This window comes from Mangifera indica, chromosome 16, assembly GCF_011075055.1.
Source record: "Mangifera indica cultivar Alphonso chromosome 16, CATAS_Mindica_2.1, whole genome shotgun sequence".
NCBI lineage: Eukaryota > Viridiplantae > Streptophyta > Magnoliopsida > Sapindales > Anacardiaceae > Mangifera > Mangifera indica.
Genome location: NC_058152.1, coordinates 2,012,473 through 2,029,044, shown reverse-complemented (window position 1 = coordinate 2,029,044; position 16,572 = coordinate 2,012,473). Strand labels below are relative to the sequence as shown.

Here is a 16,572-nt window from a genome sequence, read left to right as displayed (position 1 = left end):
GAGGTGTTGGTATAAGAGTTTGTGTTAGTGATGGTTGTAGTGGTAGTAGGACAGTTGGGGTTGAAAATGATGGTGGTGGTAGTGAAGAAGCAGATATTGAAGATGGTGTTGGTATTTAGCTTGAAGATGATGAAAGCAATGTTAGACATGAACATAGATAGATGTGTTGTAAGTATAGGATTGCATGTTTGGAGATGGGAAGAGTGGGTATTAGGTGATGGAGACATCGATGGTGGTGATGAAGGTTCAAGGTTGGATGAGAGAGACGGAAAATGAGGTAATAGAGACTTGAGGTTAAGCGATGATGGTATTGAAGGGGATAGATGTGAGAGAGATTTAAACCATGATTTTAGAAAGTAATTAAAGGGTTTTAAGATATTCTAAGTAAATTTATTTTTCGTGTATAGTCAATTACCTTAATACTTTTCTACCGTTTATGTTAACTGCACAAATTGGCTCATGGGTAGAGGAGCTGATTTTTCAAACTTAAAGGCGGGCAATGTTATTTCGACGAAACTTGGATGGGAAAAGTAATTCAGCGTATATGCAAATAATATCGCACAGAAAACCAACCACAAAAATAATTCACGTTTGGTAAGATAGAGAAGCATCGATGCTACAAGGTTCCTCCTAATGCACGCAAATTGCAGAGTTCATGTGGATGAGAGGAGGTGTGAGATTTGCAGCGTCCAAAAATTCATTGAAATGGCCAACTTTTTTTTTTTTTTTGATGAGACTTATCTACAGTTGTTGTTCTGTTCTTGGACAAGGACTTTTCCCTGCACATGGAGCACTTCTGGCAAACTGATTTGATAACTCACCAATCGAAATTGAATTGAATTGAATTGAAGGATGCCTGAGATTGTGACTTGAACACTGTCACTGATAATTATGCCAGGGTTTTATTTCAAGTTCAACCAAGGGACTCATTGAGGATGCATAGTCCCTTTGGAGTTATTTCAGCCATATCAAATAGCTGAAACCTAAGGTTCATTTGAGTCTCATCATTTCTCTGAAGATGTACAAACTATACTAGGTAGATAAATCCCAAATCCATTAACCTTAGGTTTATTAAGTCTAACTGTCTTTTTAAAACTAAACTGATCATATTAAACAAATAAAATGTTAAGTTAAATGATCGATTTCATAACTATTTAATTAGATAAATTAAAAGTTCAATATTGAAATGTTATCGATAGAAACTCCTTCTTTGCATCTATTTTTTTATTATTATTAGTGTTTCATCTTTTCATAAAACTAATTTATGGATAATAATAAAATTATGTATATATATTTTTAAATACGTAAATAAATACATAATTAAGGTGACAATCATAAGAATGATTGTATAAAAGAAAATATGTCAATATCAATACAAGTTTGGCTTGGTAATGCCATCTGAGGAATTATATAAGTGAATAGTAAAGGCCTCATAAACCTGATCGTTTCTTCATCTCCCTGACTCGAAGTTTCAAAGAAATGGGTGTTTGTGCCTCATATCCAGGAGCAAATGAAATCAAAGGCGGAGGAGAAGATCATAATGGCGTCAGATGGCCGTCAACAGCCAAGGTCATCCACATGGACGGTCGAGTGGAAGAGTTGAAGGCTCCAATCCCAGCCAGAAACATCATCTCTCAGAACCCCAACCATTTTCTCTGCAGCTCTGAGGCCATGTCCATGAACAATTGCATGCCACAAATGCCAGGAGAAGAAGAGCTCCAACTGGGTCAAATTTACTTTCTCCTGCCACTGTCTCATGCCCACAAGCTTCTTGCTCTGAAAGATATGTGTTCTCTTGCCATAAAAGCCAACTCTGCTTTCGGTAATTAAAGACAGCGTTGACTTCCCTGCTTAATTTGCTAGTTCAAAGCTTATTTTTGAGTAGTTTGAGAAAGTCTTGGTTCATGTTCATGTAAGATTTATTTCCTAGAATAGATTAAAATAAATCATCCAATTATAATCCTAAGATTTATGTATAAATTATAAAATATTGAATTAAATTTAAGAGTTTTAGAAATACTTGGATCATTATACAATTTGAAACTGAAAAACTTATTGAAATTACTTGAAATTATCTATCGAAACCACCTCACAATGTGACTTGGTGTTTTACTCTGTAAACCTTTCTAAATAACAGCTTTGAATGAAAAAACTATACTGTATTATGTTTTGGAGTAAGGACCTAGTGTATTTATATTAGGGTAATTGACCCCCCATCAAGGTCTCATAAACCTTAAAACCCATATTTATACTATCCACCTTGATCATAAATTTTAAGTATATTGAACTTATTCTTATTGATCACTTAAACCCATCTGTATACTGATATTAGACTATTTAATTACCTGATTTTATTAAATCAAAATCATAATTAATATTACCCTACATCAAAAAATTTCTAACAGTTTATTGACTTAGGAAGAAGAATCAACCGCCATTGACGTCTGAGTTTGTCGCATGAATTAAGATATTTTAACCGTGGCATTAATCATAATATCAAGATTAAACATTGACTTATATAATATAAGGGTTGTAAGATTAATTATTAACCTGTAGTTTGACTTGCTCAGTGTGATTGGCATAGCACTGAACGGGGAGATCCACTCAAGAGGGATTTCTCATCACAATTTTTTTTTTTTTTTGTTACGAGGAAACCATCTCTTCGGACTAAAGCAATGACACCAACTGTATTCACAAGAAGCAATTTAGTACTGAATATGTATGTTTCAATCATTCAAAGCTCTGCTTTAATATTAGAATTTGGATATTATCATGTTGTTCTATCACAAAATGAAGGGCTTCTGTAAATTAACATAATGGCAATTATTTTATAGATAATTCATCTAGCTAGTAACATACGAGAATGGTGATTACATACATAAATACAAAATGCCCCATGCTCTAATCGGCCTACCATTTCCAGCTTCATATTCTACTTTGTACAGGAAAAAAAGTGTCAAATCTTCCTATATAGAAATCTTAATTAACAATAGGGAACAGCGAGCTCAAGCACCAATCACCTCAGCAGCTCTTTAGATATCAGATACCGAAATGTGAAATTGTGAGGGATCCATTCAATGCTCTTGCGGGATTTACTCGCCTGAAATTTCTTTATTTTCCTCTTTAAAGGTTCAGGCAAAGACTGTTGAACCATCTCCATGATACCAGCAGGACATAAGCTCGAATCCTTTGCATATGACTCCACAATCTTTGGTAGAAGAATTTTGTGGTCCTTGTGTACACCAAAGGTAGCCCGGATAAACTCTTCTTTTGCAGCTTCTAGCTCCTGATATACTCTCTTGGGTGTGTACACACGAACCTGAAATAATTTTAGAAGGTTCATACAAATTTGTTTGGGAAACACAAACCACAGTAATTATATCAAGGCATTTTGTTTATAAACAAATAGATCTTTGATGTAGCAATCCATGGCGCATTTATGACCAGTTTTAATAGCAGAACCTGATGAAATGAAAAATAAAACAAGGGTATATAGTCAATTACCGCAGGGTCAGAATGGTTTCCTGAGCTGAGAGCAAAGTGCAATAGTGGTTCTGGATGCTCAAGTGCATATGCTTGCCGTTGGTCTCCCGTTTTGAATTTTCCTCTTGACAAGAGTAATAAGCGAATCCACTGCAAGCAGAAAAAGTTTTATTGGCTACAATACAAACATGATGTTGGATTAAGCTTGATAGCAACACTACAAACATCAAGTTAAATGTGGTTTGTTAGGCAAATTGGAACAGCCAGTATAACAGTATTGTTTTGTCCAGAAGAGTTAAATACACCGTTCATGTGTTTTCCTTCCCTATTTTCTTCATGGGGTGTTCGGGGAGACAACGGGGAAGAAATCATATGTTTGACTTATTGAAGACAAAAGTAAAACAAAGAAAATAAGGATGAACTGGAACTTTAAAATGAGAAAACTAGACTTTCTATTTACCTGTCCAGGACGAGACATTCGGCATCCAAGAATAGAGTTCTGTATAGTGTCTGCACTGATTGTGTGGCCCCCAATGTTATAGGCAGCCTAGATGATACAACTGTGTAAGGAAACATACACTGGACTGTTTTATATCAAGTGAAAATAGTAAGCTTGTCTTACCTTCAGTAGGAGAAAGAGTCTCTTTACATTATTGTGAGGAATCCCATAAGCCAAATATGCCTATTGAAAACAAAAAACTATTTAATCTTCCTTCTGATATCAGAAACATAAACAAAGAAAGGAGTCAACAACTTAATGATTTTATGGAGAAGGTCATTACATGCATCATTAATGCATTATGTATGTTGATCCAGAATGCCAGCTTCTCCTCATGTTTTAACTTCCTAGGATCAACAGCTTCCAATTGAGATATGAGCAACCTGTAAAATGATAAACTAAATTAGCATATACCACAACTGGAATACAGTAGAAGTAAAATGTAAATATATGTTGCTCAAGGGGCATACATTGCAAGTGGTATCTCAATAATCAAATGCCATGAGGACTCACCTGAAATTTTGAAGTAAGTGTTCAACATCACCTAACTTCTGACTGTCTCTGTAGATCAAGGGGATTTCAATCATTGTGCTATATGGTCCACTAAATTCTTGAAGTCCTTCTACATGGAAAGGATTGTCTAGCTGTACATCAAAAGTTGAATTATTCCACATATCACACTGATCTTGTGGAGAAAATGCACCCAATGATGATATGGATGAATTAGGAGACGAAAGCCCATTTTGTGTCACTGGTGGGTCAGAAAGCTTGCTGTATATGGCTGACATGCACTTGATCATATCCTCGGACAGCTTGTTTGGTGTCTCTGGCACATGATCAGAAATGCGAGTACCAAGGTGCTCTGCTAGACTGATTATATTTGTTGCATTCTGGGCATACTGTAGAAAATCCATTAACAGTCATAATTCAGAATAGGTAAAAACTTCCCATAAAATAAAAGTTGGTAAGTTTCCCTACAGCATTTGTCCTGTATCTTTGCAGTGTAAGTGGATTATATGAAAATTAAACAGCATTTGGGGAAGCTGTAATGAACTTTTTTCTTGTGAGAGGGAAGAGGGCAACATTACCTTTGCTTTCAGGCTTATAGCAAACAATAAGTTTTAAGCTTGAACAGCTTGTATTGTGATTGACAGTTCAGGGAAGCTGAACAATAAAAATAAAAAATAAAAATACATTATAGAGTATGTGCTAAATTTACCTCCATCATGGATAATGGTTGTGAATGGCAAGCACGTACAGCTCTACCCAAAGACTCTGTTGGAGGGGACGATCTAGTAGGAAATGCAGAATGTTGTGACAGTGAGGAGTGACATCGCTGAACACCGGATTCTAATAGCTTATCTTCTGCTTCAATACCATTGGACTTTTTACACTGACTGTCAACTAAATAACAACCAGATTGGATAGAAGGGATTTCTCTTTTAGGTGTGGTAGCAGGCTCAGAATCTTTCACAAATCTTCCCCTTGGGGTAGCCAAAGGTGCTCTTGATATTTCATCCTTAGTAGTAGGAGATATACATGGAATTTGTTGATCAAATGCCTTTCGATACAATGAGAGAAGATATTGTTCCAAATATACAACCTCCAACTCTAACACTGCGATTTCTTTAATCAGTTCTGTGGCAGGCTACATTTAGAAGAAAAAAAGGAAATATTAAATGTAGCCCCAGGAGCAGCAGCAAGTAAAATTCTATGGCAACTAGAGTGATGAAATGGAAATGCTAATAATTTTTCAGCAACATAAATGAAAATTAGATGCAAGGCTCTTAAACTTTAAGGTATCAAACAAGCATAGGTCAATTAAAGCATCAGTTGTGGTATAAATGTAAAAAGCAAGGGTCTTGCATAAATTTTAGTAGAGACATTATATGGGTGAATGCAGTTACTAGTTTCTTCTATAAATATATAATAAAACTATATGTATCTACTTTGAGTACACAAATGAGTATATATTTAACGTGTGTCATCAAGTGATTGGGTGATTTTGAATTAAGGATAAAGTAATACTTAATCATATGATGACACATCATGTGTATACTAAAAAATGGGTATGTATAGCATTGTTCTAAAATAGATTTACTGATAGAATCTATCAAAACCAAAAGATACCTTGGGCGTTGACATTTTATCTGTATCACCATGGGAAGAAGTCCTATAACCCAATGCTTGTTCCAAAGAACGACGGACCTGAAATTGATCTTGTAGTCTTTTCTCAAGCTGTAGAATCTGCATACAATTAGAAAACCATATAATCAATTAAAAACATACAAGTTTTTGGTTGGAACCTCTTAGTGAGACAACACCTAGTTGGGCGAAGTTGGACTTGTGCCATGTATATATCTGAAAGATGACATAAATATGGCAAGTTTAGTTACATACCTCTTGCTTCAAACAATTGTGCACTTCTGTTTTGGGCAGCTGTTTCTTCTTGGTTTTAGAAGGGTCCATCATTTGCCGTGTCTCCTGGTCCTGGATTACACAAGTATAAGACATTTGGAGGCTGCATCAGAACTAATTCTAGAGGGTGATAATTAGGATCATGTTCAGTCAGTAAAACTAGCATTAAACTAACGAGTACCCAAGTCGACTCCTCCAGTTCTTATGTCCCAGTTTCCCGGGATTGATTATACATATCCTTTTACATATTCAACTATGTAAATATCAAAGATAATTGTAATTTGAATCTAACAAATTAAATTTATAACTCATGCCACTGGTTTCCTATTCTAAACCACTCATCAATAACCAAGAGAAAAGAATCTGGCAAAGAAGAAAAGGGATAAATTAAGATCATTTTGGCAATTATCTGGCTGACAATGTGCTCAATGTCTTCACAAAAGATAAAGAAAACTCAGGTACTGAAACAAACAGCATGATAATCAGTATTCAAGATGAAAGTTTGCGAATGTTCTTTAGAAAATATAACTTATTGTTACAGAGGAAAAAAGGGAAAAAGGAGGTACCTTTACCAGCTTTGTTGGTTGTGATGCTTCTTGAGAACTACTTAAGCTATCTTCCTCAACTCTTTTCTTATCAGGAAAGCTGCCACGGCAAAACAAAAAGCCCAAAAGAATCAATAGACGTAATTTGGAGAGACAAGATATAAAGACTGCCATTTCACTCCTTGGCCGCTTCATAAATTTTTGCAACAAGCCAAAACTATAATGTCACTTGTTTCCATACCAAAGAAGAGCAAAACAGTGGTAGTTACAATTACCTCCCACCAATAACAATAGTCAGCTTAGCTATCATGTTTTCCCCAAAACACATCAAAACGCTTCTCAATTACTTACACAGTAAAACACCAACCATTATTAATTAACTACAAGCGTCATCAGAAAAAAGTAAAGAGATTTTTTTTTTAAAGAAATAAAAAAAATTAGGAGCAGAAAGCACACAGTAGTTATGCCTAGAAGCCTGTATTAAAACATTTCCATAATATAAAAGCAATCCCTTCATTGCTCTTTCTTGCAACTACTGAATCATAAATCCTTCATAACTGAAAGAAAAATTTGGTTAATAAAGCCGAAATAGTATAAATGGGACTGGGCCAATATGTGTTGTCCTGGTTGTTTCTCAGAAAACGCACAATACAGTAGGCTCTGTAGCTGTAATTGCTCAAATTTCCATTTAGAACAATAACCCATCCCAGAAGTCTTCCCGGATTTCGGAAACTATCAGATGAACATATGCAAAAACTGAAACCAGATAAAAGAATAGCTGCAAACTAAGAAAAGAAAAAAAAAAAAAAGGCTACCTCTTTGAACGCTTGTGTCTTGTAGTCACTCTCAGCCCCAGCATTTTCTTGTTTCCGCTCCCTTCAAATTTCAAACCCAAGGGACTTTTAGTAAAGGAAACACACATTCACAAAACAATGAATTAAAAATAATAATAAGAGAAGCAACTTACTGGAAGAAAACCAGGACTATTACAGGTCGGATTTTAAAAAATATGAAAAAGAGAAGTATCCCAGAAGAGTTAATGTGGTTCACAGGGATCACTCTATAGGCTCCTAATTAATATTTACTTGTCTTCTTCCTTTGGAGCAGACCAGAGGTTGCAGGTAGAGGCCAGAAAGAGATAATTATCTGCAAACATAAGAGTCTGAACAAAACAGAAGTACTACAGTTGCATAAACCCACCAAATCCGTCTAACAAGGGATTAGACTTTAGGCTTTTGACCATTGAGCTTTGAAGTGATGATTCTGTAATAGCTTTTGTAATGAGGGAAAGCTTTTTGCATTAAAAGAAGTATTACCAGGCCGTGGGCTTTAAGACTTTAAAAGAAGAAGAAAGTCGACCCCTTAATGTCAACATGTACAGAAAGTGGACAATTTTCAGACAACCATGTGTCTAGTCAGACAAATCAGAGGAAGATAAATAAACAATGACAACTGATATATATATATATATATATATATATATATATATATATATATATATATATATATATATTTATTTATTTATTTATTTATTTATTTATTGTTCGTTTAAAGGGCCAATTCCCACATTTTCTTCTCTTGTTGGGAAGCAAATGGTGGTAGTTGTTAACCGCCCCTCCACCTTAGTCCTATATTGCTATACTACTTCGTATTAGTCTCTGGTGTACCTTTTGACCAGAACCCTAAAAATAATTTGATCTTTTAATTATATCCAAGAATTTTACTTTGTTTTTCACCTTGAAATATCATCAGAAGGAAATTTAAATTCTTAATTTCAAGCTTCAAATCTCACTCATTTCTCACTTAAACTACCCATGAAAGCAATCACTTTGCCATTATGATGTACATTTCATTGCTATTTGCAATCCAAAGCAGGCAAGCAAAATTGAATTAGCAAGCAACATTGCTGTAGTAGGGTTCTGTTGAAATTAGCAGTAAAACAATATTAAGAGTCCCTTTTACTCTAATGATTTAGTCTTAAATGTGGGTTAGGTTGATTTGTTGTATCCGAATGTTGGAGTTGATTGATACATTAATTATGTAAAAAAAGATCTATTAGTATTTCCATAAAGTGATTTGTGACTCAGAAAATCTTCAAGGTGAATCCATACAAGTATGATGGACCAAGCAAGAATATTTTACCACAAATATAACTTGATTAAAGCTCTTGGGTTAGAACGAAAGCAATCAAAAGTGACATAAAAAGGGATGAAAGTTGAGGGGTTTAAAGAGACATTGGATACTTGAAGATGATGAGGTTTTGTGGGGTTTCTATTTGTCTAATCTCTTTCTATAAAACTAGGCTTTAGGCAGATACCCAATATTGTCTTTCAGTGTCCAAGTGAATAATGTTTGTCACAGGATCCACACAGTAAACAATGCTGTCATGTCCCAAGACCGATGCAAAAGAAAAGATAAAGCCATTGGTTAAGGTGGTCATCAGCCCTCTCTTTTTGTCGTCTTACTCTTGCCTACTCAGGAAAAAAGTTTCATTTTCCACTGCAGCTAAAGAGAGAGAGAGAAAGAGAAGTTCATCATTGACTCTCAACTTATTTAACAATTCTGTAATGGTAAACCTTTTATATTGAGATGCTGAAAATTCCAAAAGCTAACTCTAATCATACAAAATTATATGTCCTACAGCTACTTAAGATGGCTTATATAAAATGAAAATAAAAAAAGGGTAGTTTGAATAATAAATAAGAGATATTTTAAATATAAAAATAATGATTTTAATTATTTCTAATGACATATCAATTTGAAACTCTTAAATTATCTAAGTATAATGTTTAATGTAGTTAGTTTAACTTTGAAAGAGGGTATTTGTTAAACAATGGGCTCATGCTAGCCTTGACAAATGCTATATGATAAGATATAAAATGCCCTTAAGAGACTTAAACTTATATGAATGAGACTAACATATTTAGTGCATTTCACTTGGTATTTTCTGGCATTGCTTTTAGATTATTAATCTGGGTGTCATGGAGACACAGCAAGAGTGTAGTTTTTGGACTCATCTACTAGTTTAAGCTCCATCACCAGAAGTGAGATTTCTAGTCCCCATAAATAAACAAATGAAACTTCTATTTTATCTTATTACCAAGACATTACACAAGTCAGAGGATGAATCAGTTTCTCAATGCCAAAAAAATGTAAGAATCTCGAGAAAAATATGTAATTTATTCAAAAATTTTCAAATGAATCTGACAGACATCCTTCAAGGTTAATGAAGATTACAAAAAATAACATCCCCCATGTAACAATGATCTAAAATACACAAAGATCCATGCTACTGAGATTTTTCTCGAAAAGTTGTCAGTTTATGAAGGTAAGATTAGGTTAGAAACCCATGTGTTCGAATGAATTTTAAATCTGGAAAAATAGCTATGCCTACTTTTAAAATACTTTTTGGACAGTTAAACAATGGCAGCATAGCATGGGCCTGACATGTGTATCTTTAATCAAAATTTTGATTTTTTTTTTAAACAAAAAACCCTATTTGAATCGAATTATTCTTTCAAGATAGAATTAATCATATTATGCAAAACAAATTCTAGGTTTAGTGACCAATCTCACAAATAAAATTTGATCTTGATATACCGTTAGAGGAGACTTGATATGAAGTCTCCTCTTTTATTATTTAAGCTACCCTAGAAGTTAAAAAATCTTGAACTCCCTGATAATTGCTAAACAAGTTTATAATATCTGTGGTTGCAGTTCTCAATGAAGCATCCACGGTATTAAAATAAAATTTCTATGTGAAGACAGATTACAAGTGAAAATAAACACGGTCAATTTTAATGGAAGCTTGCAACAGTCTGAAAGTAGCTTTGAATGAAACTGCTAATTTTGTCTTTGTTTTTGTTTTTAAACATGTTGTTGTTCAACTTATTACAAGTGCATTATCGGAACAAACTTGTTGCTTTTGGCATTAACTCAGGAAAATATATTATCTATATCCAATTTTTTATCTTTACAGCCAAGTTTTGGATATAATTGAAGAAAGCTCACTTTTTTTTTTTTTTCAAAATAAAATGTGTTCTGATGCCGTCAAATAAAAGCCTGCAGCTTAGCTTAATCATCTGCTTGACACTGATACAGAAAAAGAAAAGAGCAATACACAAATCAAATCATAGTGAAGTGATCTGGCCCCAAAGGTTTGCTTGACTGGTAAAGGTGAGGAGTGCCACCCAAGAGCGTATGAGTTTGAAATTCATTGATCACATATCAAGATTAAGTTTTAGGACTAGTCAGTGGACTCTGACTCGACACAAGGTACGCATCCCTCACAAGGGTGCCTCAAGAGTCGGCAAAAAATACAACATCCAGAAGACATGTGGGTTAGAGTTGTACATTGAGTAATGGCTGTGGGCAGCTGAGAGAGGGCTACTACACTTAGAATGATGTTACAGTAGTTTTCTTTTATTTTGGTTTTGGGTTTGGAGAAGCTTAAAATCTGAGACTTGAACAGGAAAAGTGAACTTTCCAAGGACATTTGGACAAGTGAGTGATTGCCAATCATATCCGGCAAAAGGCATCTCTCCTCTACTCTTTCCCACGTCTGTCCCCACTCAACCATCAAGCAATAACTAAAATTTCTAATTTCTCCATGAGGGCCTCTCTCATTTACTAGCTTTACTCCCCTTACAGAACCAAAAAAGCATCACTCCCATGGTTGTTCTGAAATTTCAAGACCATGGGTCCTCTCATTGCTCTGATAAGCAAACTAAGTAGATTGTAATTTTGCCAGGCAATAGAAAACAAGGATAGATGTGGGTTTTCTGAGTTGAATTTTGAAAAAAAAAAATTAATGAACTATCTCCTGCATAGTAAGTCATTGAGGCATTTTAGGCAGATAAACTGTGATAATGAAAATAGACCTGAGCTGCTCCAACAGCTTTTGAAAATGGAGTGGATTTATCAGCTTCTTTAATTACTTTGTAAAGAATCATCGTGACCTATCTCCTCTAATTCTCTCATTGAACTCCATTTGATTTTCACTGTACTAACAAATTTCTTCATATGATTTCTTTTCAAAACATTCAGTCTCCAATTAGGGGTCGAACCAATCCAAGCTAGTTCAACGTAAATTTATGATTTGATTTGAATGAGTTGATTTTAAATTAAAGTTCTAACTCGATAACTTGATTCAAAATCTATTCTTTTATTTATTCAATGATATTATTTATTCCATCAATAATATTGTTCACTTTTCGATGAAATCGTTCATCTTTTTAGTGATCATTTGATAATATTATATATTAGTTTGAATGAATTTGAGTTAGAGATTATATATTTGATCTGCGCTTGAACTGATTCAAAACTTGCTTGGATGGAATCCACCCCAATCCCCCAAATGCCAATGTCTAGGCTTCAATTTTGTTCAACCAACAACTGAAATGTTAGTTTTTAAATATTTTGGGCTAAGGAAACAAATCCATCAACAGGAAATAGACTTGGGCTAACATCACTCTCTCTTTCACTTGGTCCAGTCTATGTGTCATGTGTCCTTTGCCATCTAAAATTTCCGGCATCCCATCTTCAAATTTCCAAAGCCAATCTATTTTCCATAATTAATAATTTCAATCTTTCCGCCAAAAGCAAAACCTTTACTATTCTTTGGAAAAGTTTAAGGTTAAAACTAGTTTGACTTCGAATGTAAAATTAGTCAAGAAGTGGGTGGGCTGAGTGTCGGTTCAATTTGGTCTTAAAGACATAGAATTGGAATGTGCCTAATGAACTGCAAATGTCAGTTTTTTGGTTAAAGGTCTTGTGATAGCTCAGGAGTTGGAACTAGATATAAAATAAAATTATACGTGAATACAAATTACATATATTTATTTATATAAATTAAGGTGATAGTTTGTAATTAGATAATGTTATTATTTATTTTTTTTCTCACTTTAAAATCATCTAATCAAATGCTACTACATCAGATTGTATGAATAAATTTATATAATTTATTTGTATATATAATATATTCGAAATATATTAGGGTCTTGAACACTATTAGTTGAAACATCATATTCAAGGCTTTTACTGCCCAACAAATAAAATTATATATACAAATAAATCTTATTAACTAATTTATACGATATGAGATGATAACATATAATTAAGTGATTGTCACGTTAAATTGTAATAATAAATTGATAAAATTTGTTTGTGTATATAGTATGATTTGATATTTAAGTTGGTCGAGGCAAAGCCAATGAAAGAAGGAAAACAAGAGATAAAAAAGGTGATGGAGAGTTGATTTTTGTGTTTTACTGCAAGCCATCCCGCCCATCTCTTCTTCATTTGATCTTCAAACTTAGGATCTGTCACTCTCCGATGCCTCTTGATGAACAGCCTGTCACCTCTTTCCTTATTTACATGTGTCGATTTCTAGGCATATCTTCACCGCTTTGGACCACCGTGCCCACGTGGCTACGGCCACCCTTTGCCGGCCTTGCCACCTGGACCCCTTACTTGAATACTGAAAAACTAAGGACCACTCCTATTGGGTTACACAAGGGCTATGTGCCTTCAATAATTTCAAGTCGTTTTCTGCATGGGGCCAGCCAATTGCCATGCCCTAATGGCTCCAAAATCTAAAGACTCACCATAACTATCATTTTTTTAACTCTCTCTTCGTCGCCTTGTTCATTTCCAACTCTTTTCCGCATGCATTTTTCTGCTTATTTAATTCATTATATTAGTCATTAAAGTTACAAAAGATAAAAAAGTAAAGTAAATTTATCTCGAAAATGGTGGAGCCATCGTAGCTGCCATGAGAATGTTGGTCCCTCGCTTAAATGAAATCATTTGAGAGAGGATAGTGACCCACTTGAGGAAGACGTAGCTGTTTCCTTCCCAAGTCCCAAGAGCTATCCACCACCATTCTAAAATCTATCAATTAAATTTTTATCTATTTCCCTGTCTCTCTCTCTCTCTATATCTTAAATTTTTTATTACTTCATCTAATAGATTATAGACTATTGTGAATCAGCGTTTAGCTTTTTCCGCTAGAGTTCTGTCAAATGCCAAAGACAGAGTTCCGAATCTTTTGTGGCTAGCTAGATAGGACCATTCCATTGATTATAACTTGAGAGATATTGCGTAATTAAAGGGCTAAAGAAAATATATCGTGACAACTTTTGACAAATCTCATATCATTGAAATATGAGAGAGATTTTAGAGTTGATATATTTCTTATATTGCTTAAAGATACTAATAATAAGACTAATTAAATATTTTTAAACTGTTAAGATACGATTTGAGTTACAAAACTTAAAAATAAAATATGTGTATTTAAAATAAATAATATTTTGATAATAAATCTAAATATTAGACCATGAATATGTGTATATATATGTGTATGCGCACACCCGCGTGTACGCAAAGAGAAACATATCATATCATATAATATCCTTATTCAATTGGTTTCTCTCACCTTTCACAAAAGTTGAACTACTAACTAGCCTTTTAATGATCTTTGTGTTTTTTCTTCTTATAGTGCTATGTTAGTGGAAAGTTTGCTTTAAAAGATGTCCCCATTTCATGAACTGTAACACATCAAAGAGATTTCAATGCTATTATTTTTTTCTCCCTGTTCAACAATCATCTTGATCATGATATTATTCAGACTATTGTAGCATACTAAATTATATAATATAATATCCTATATATCATCATACCATACGATATATAATATATATATATACCTTTGGAAAACTTTTAGAAGGTGACTAATAAGTATGTTAATTAATTCTCACCAGGTCCCATTTAAGTTAATTAATGTTGTTTCCTTGTTCCTCTAATTTATACATATTTTTAATAGTTTGCTCCTTTCTCTAAATTAAACGCAATCTCGAGTAACTCTTATTTGACATGAATGGCACCTTTGACATAGACAACAGCAAATATTATTTTAAAGATTTTCTCTTACTATAAGTTTCAACATGGTTTGATTTCAACTTTTAGGACCAATGAGAAAGAAGACTGAAGGATTAAAAAAATGTAAGATTTGTTGGTGTAAAAGAGTCACAAAGCTTAAATTTTAAGTAAGATATATATATAAAATTAATCTCGGGTTGCTTGACATCATAAATAGTATCTCAAGATACCTCATGCTAGGAAATGGTTGGTTAGAGCTTAACATCATTAGGTAAAGGTTACCTATTTTTTTAATAATTTGTGTTGATTCAATGTACATGCAAGCAATTGGGATATGATTGCTGTATGATTATACATTTTAAGTAAAGATTAGCAAGCATTAGCATCACTTTTGTAAGTGTATTGTCTAATTATAAATTTTGTGTTCACATTTGGCTTTGATATGACACATTCTTCTCATGATCATATGTGCACATTTTTTTATGTCGTTTTATTCATTTTTACGGTGTTAACTAGTTTTATTTTTAAGTAGTTAATTTTTGAACATGGGGGTACTACTCAGATTTGCCTGTACTATGTGTTGATATCCACCTCCTTTAACGGGGCAAAGTGACTTGAAAATTTTGTTTTGTTTGGCTCTAAAATTATAGAGTGCCTTTGTTTAGGTATTCCATACATTTGCATATAACCCGTACTACTTCTATTTGTTCTTTCTCTTCTCAGGTTAGTTCCGTGATTTAGATTATGTGATACAATTTTTTAGTCGGTTATTGAAGGGAGTTCAAAGCCAACACCTGAAGGGGTTTTGGCTCATTGTTCAAGTGGAGCTTGAACAAATTGAGTGGGACACTCTGGATCATTTTAAATCCAAGCACAACAACTGAACAATTATAAGTTTGAGAAATAATTTTTTAGACAAGCAGTATCTTTTTTTAATGTTTAATTTCATATTGTAATTAACAACTAGCTATTTGCTCTAGTGATTTAATTTGAGCTAGAATTGGTCTCATGATATAGGCTATGAGAGATCTTAGCTTAACCATGTAAAAATAGTGATGTCAGTTTTTTATTTTTGTTTATATGTTTTTTTACTGTGAAGGTTTTATTGAGAGTAAAGAGAATGATGTATTAACATTCCTTAATCAAGCAAATTAATCAAACTTGTATCACAACTTTCAATTGGTATCATAACAAGTTATGAATCTTATTCATTTTTAATAGATCCTTTGGGTTTGATTGTTTATGTCTCATTTTTGTTTGCTGCTTGTGTTTTTCAATTTTTTAGACCTTGTAAATCGCGTAGTTTTCATAAAATATCAATATTATACGTATTTATTTTGAATATATAAATAAGTACATATTTGATTATGTCATTATGTGATTAAGTTATTTTTAATTCAAAATTATAAATCACTTAATGAATACACATTAAATGAGTACTTATTTATACATTCAAAGTAAGTATGCATAGTTTTATTGTTCATAAAATAGATATGTTTTGTGAAAAAGCTTCTACAACTTAACCTTCCATGTTTGATGCAACATATTATCCATGATGGAAAGCATGAAAGTATCCATTTTTAAAAATCATAGATGAAAAATTATGGATCTCAGTTGTTAATGGTTGGTCACCCCTTGAAGTAGTTGAAAATGAAATTCCAAAACTCAGGCCTATTAACCAATAGACTAACACCAAATTGGAGTTAGCAAATTGGAACTCTAAAGCCATTCATGCTTTTTCCAATGATA

The 16,572-nt window shown here is 33.4% G+C and overlaps 2 protein-coding genes across 5 annotated transcripts; one reads left to right on the top strand and one right to left on the bottom strand.

Moving 5' to 3' along the window:
• Positions 1 to 1,479: 1,479 nt before the first annotated feature.
• Positions 1,480 to 1,830, top strand: LOC123199550. Its single transcript, XM_044614584.1, has one exon. The coding sequence runs from the start codon at positions 1,480 to 1,482 to the stop codon at positions 1,828 to 1,830; it is 351 nt and encodes a 116-aa protein (XP_044470519.1).
• A 978-nt stretch (positions 1,831 to 2,808) lies between these two features.
• LOC123198761 lies at positions 2,809 to 8,301 on the bottom strand. Of its 4 annotated transcripts, none has more exons than XM_044613525.1 (12): positions 7,913 to 8,301; positions 7,761 to 7,821; positions 6,973 to 7,045; positions 6,383 to 6,472; positions 6,113 to 6,229; positions 5,202 to 5,630; positions 4,496 to 4,881; positions 4,266 to 4,365; positions 4,106 to 4,165; positions 3,944 to 4,030; positions 3,505 to 3,633; positions 2,809 to 3,319 (listed from the first exon to the last, which is right to left on the bottom strand). In XM_044613525.1, exons 2-12 carry the CDS (start codon positions 7,802 to 7,804, stop codon positions 3,017 to 3,019), a joined length of 1,818 nt encoding a protein of 605 aa, XP_044469460.1. In that variant the 5' UTR covers positions 7,805 to 7,821; positions 7,913 to 8,301; the 3' UTR covers positions 2,809 to 3,016. The 4 variants fall into 4 exon arrangements, with proteins under 4 accessions (XP_044469460.1, XP_044469459.1, XP_044469458.1 ...); XM_044613524.1 differs by having other exon boundaries at positions 6,967 to 7,045; positions 7,913 to 8,299; XM_044613523.1 differs by lacking the exons at positions 7,761 to 7,821; positions 7,913 to 8,301 and having other exon boundaries at positions 6,973 to 7,434.
• Between the last annotated feature and the right edge of the window lie 8,271 nt (positions 8,302 to 16,572).

Coding starts and splice junctions, on each gene's coding strand:
- LOC123198761 (XM_044613521.1), bottom strand. CDS start 7,140: ATGAAGCGGCCAAGGAGTGAAATGGCAGTCTTTATATCTTGTCTCTCC. Junction 6,230..6,382: donor ACAATTGTTTGAAGCAAGAG/GTATGTAACTAA, acceptor AATTGTATGCAG/ATTCTACAGCTTGAGAAAAG. Junction 4,882..5,201: donor AACCATTATCCATGATGGAG/GTAAATTTAGCA, acceptor GATTTTCTACAG/TATGCCCAGAATGCAACAAA.
- LOC123199550 (XM_044614584.1), top strand. CDS start 1,480: ATGGGTGTTTGTGCCTCATATCCAGGAGCAAATGAAATCAAAGGCGGA.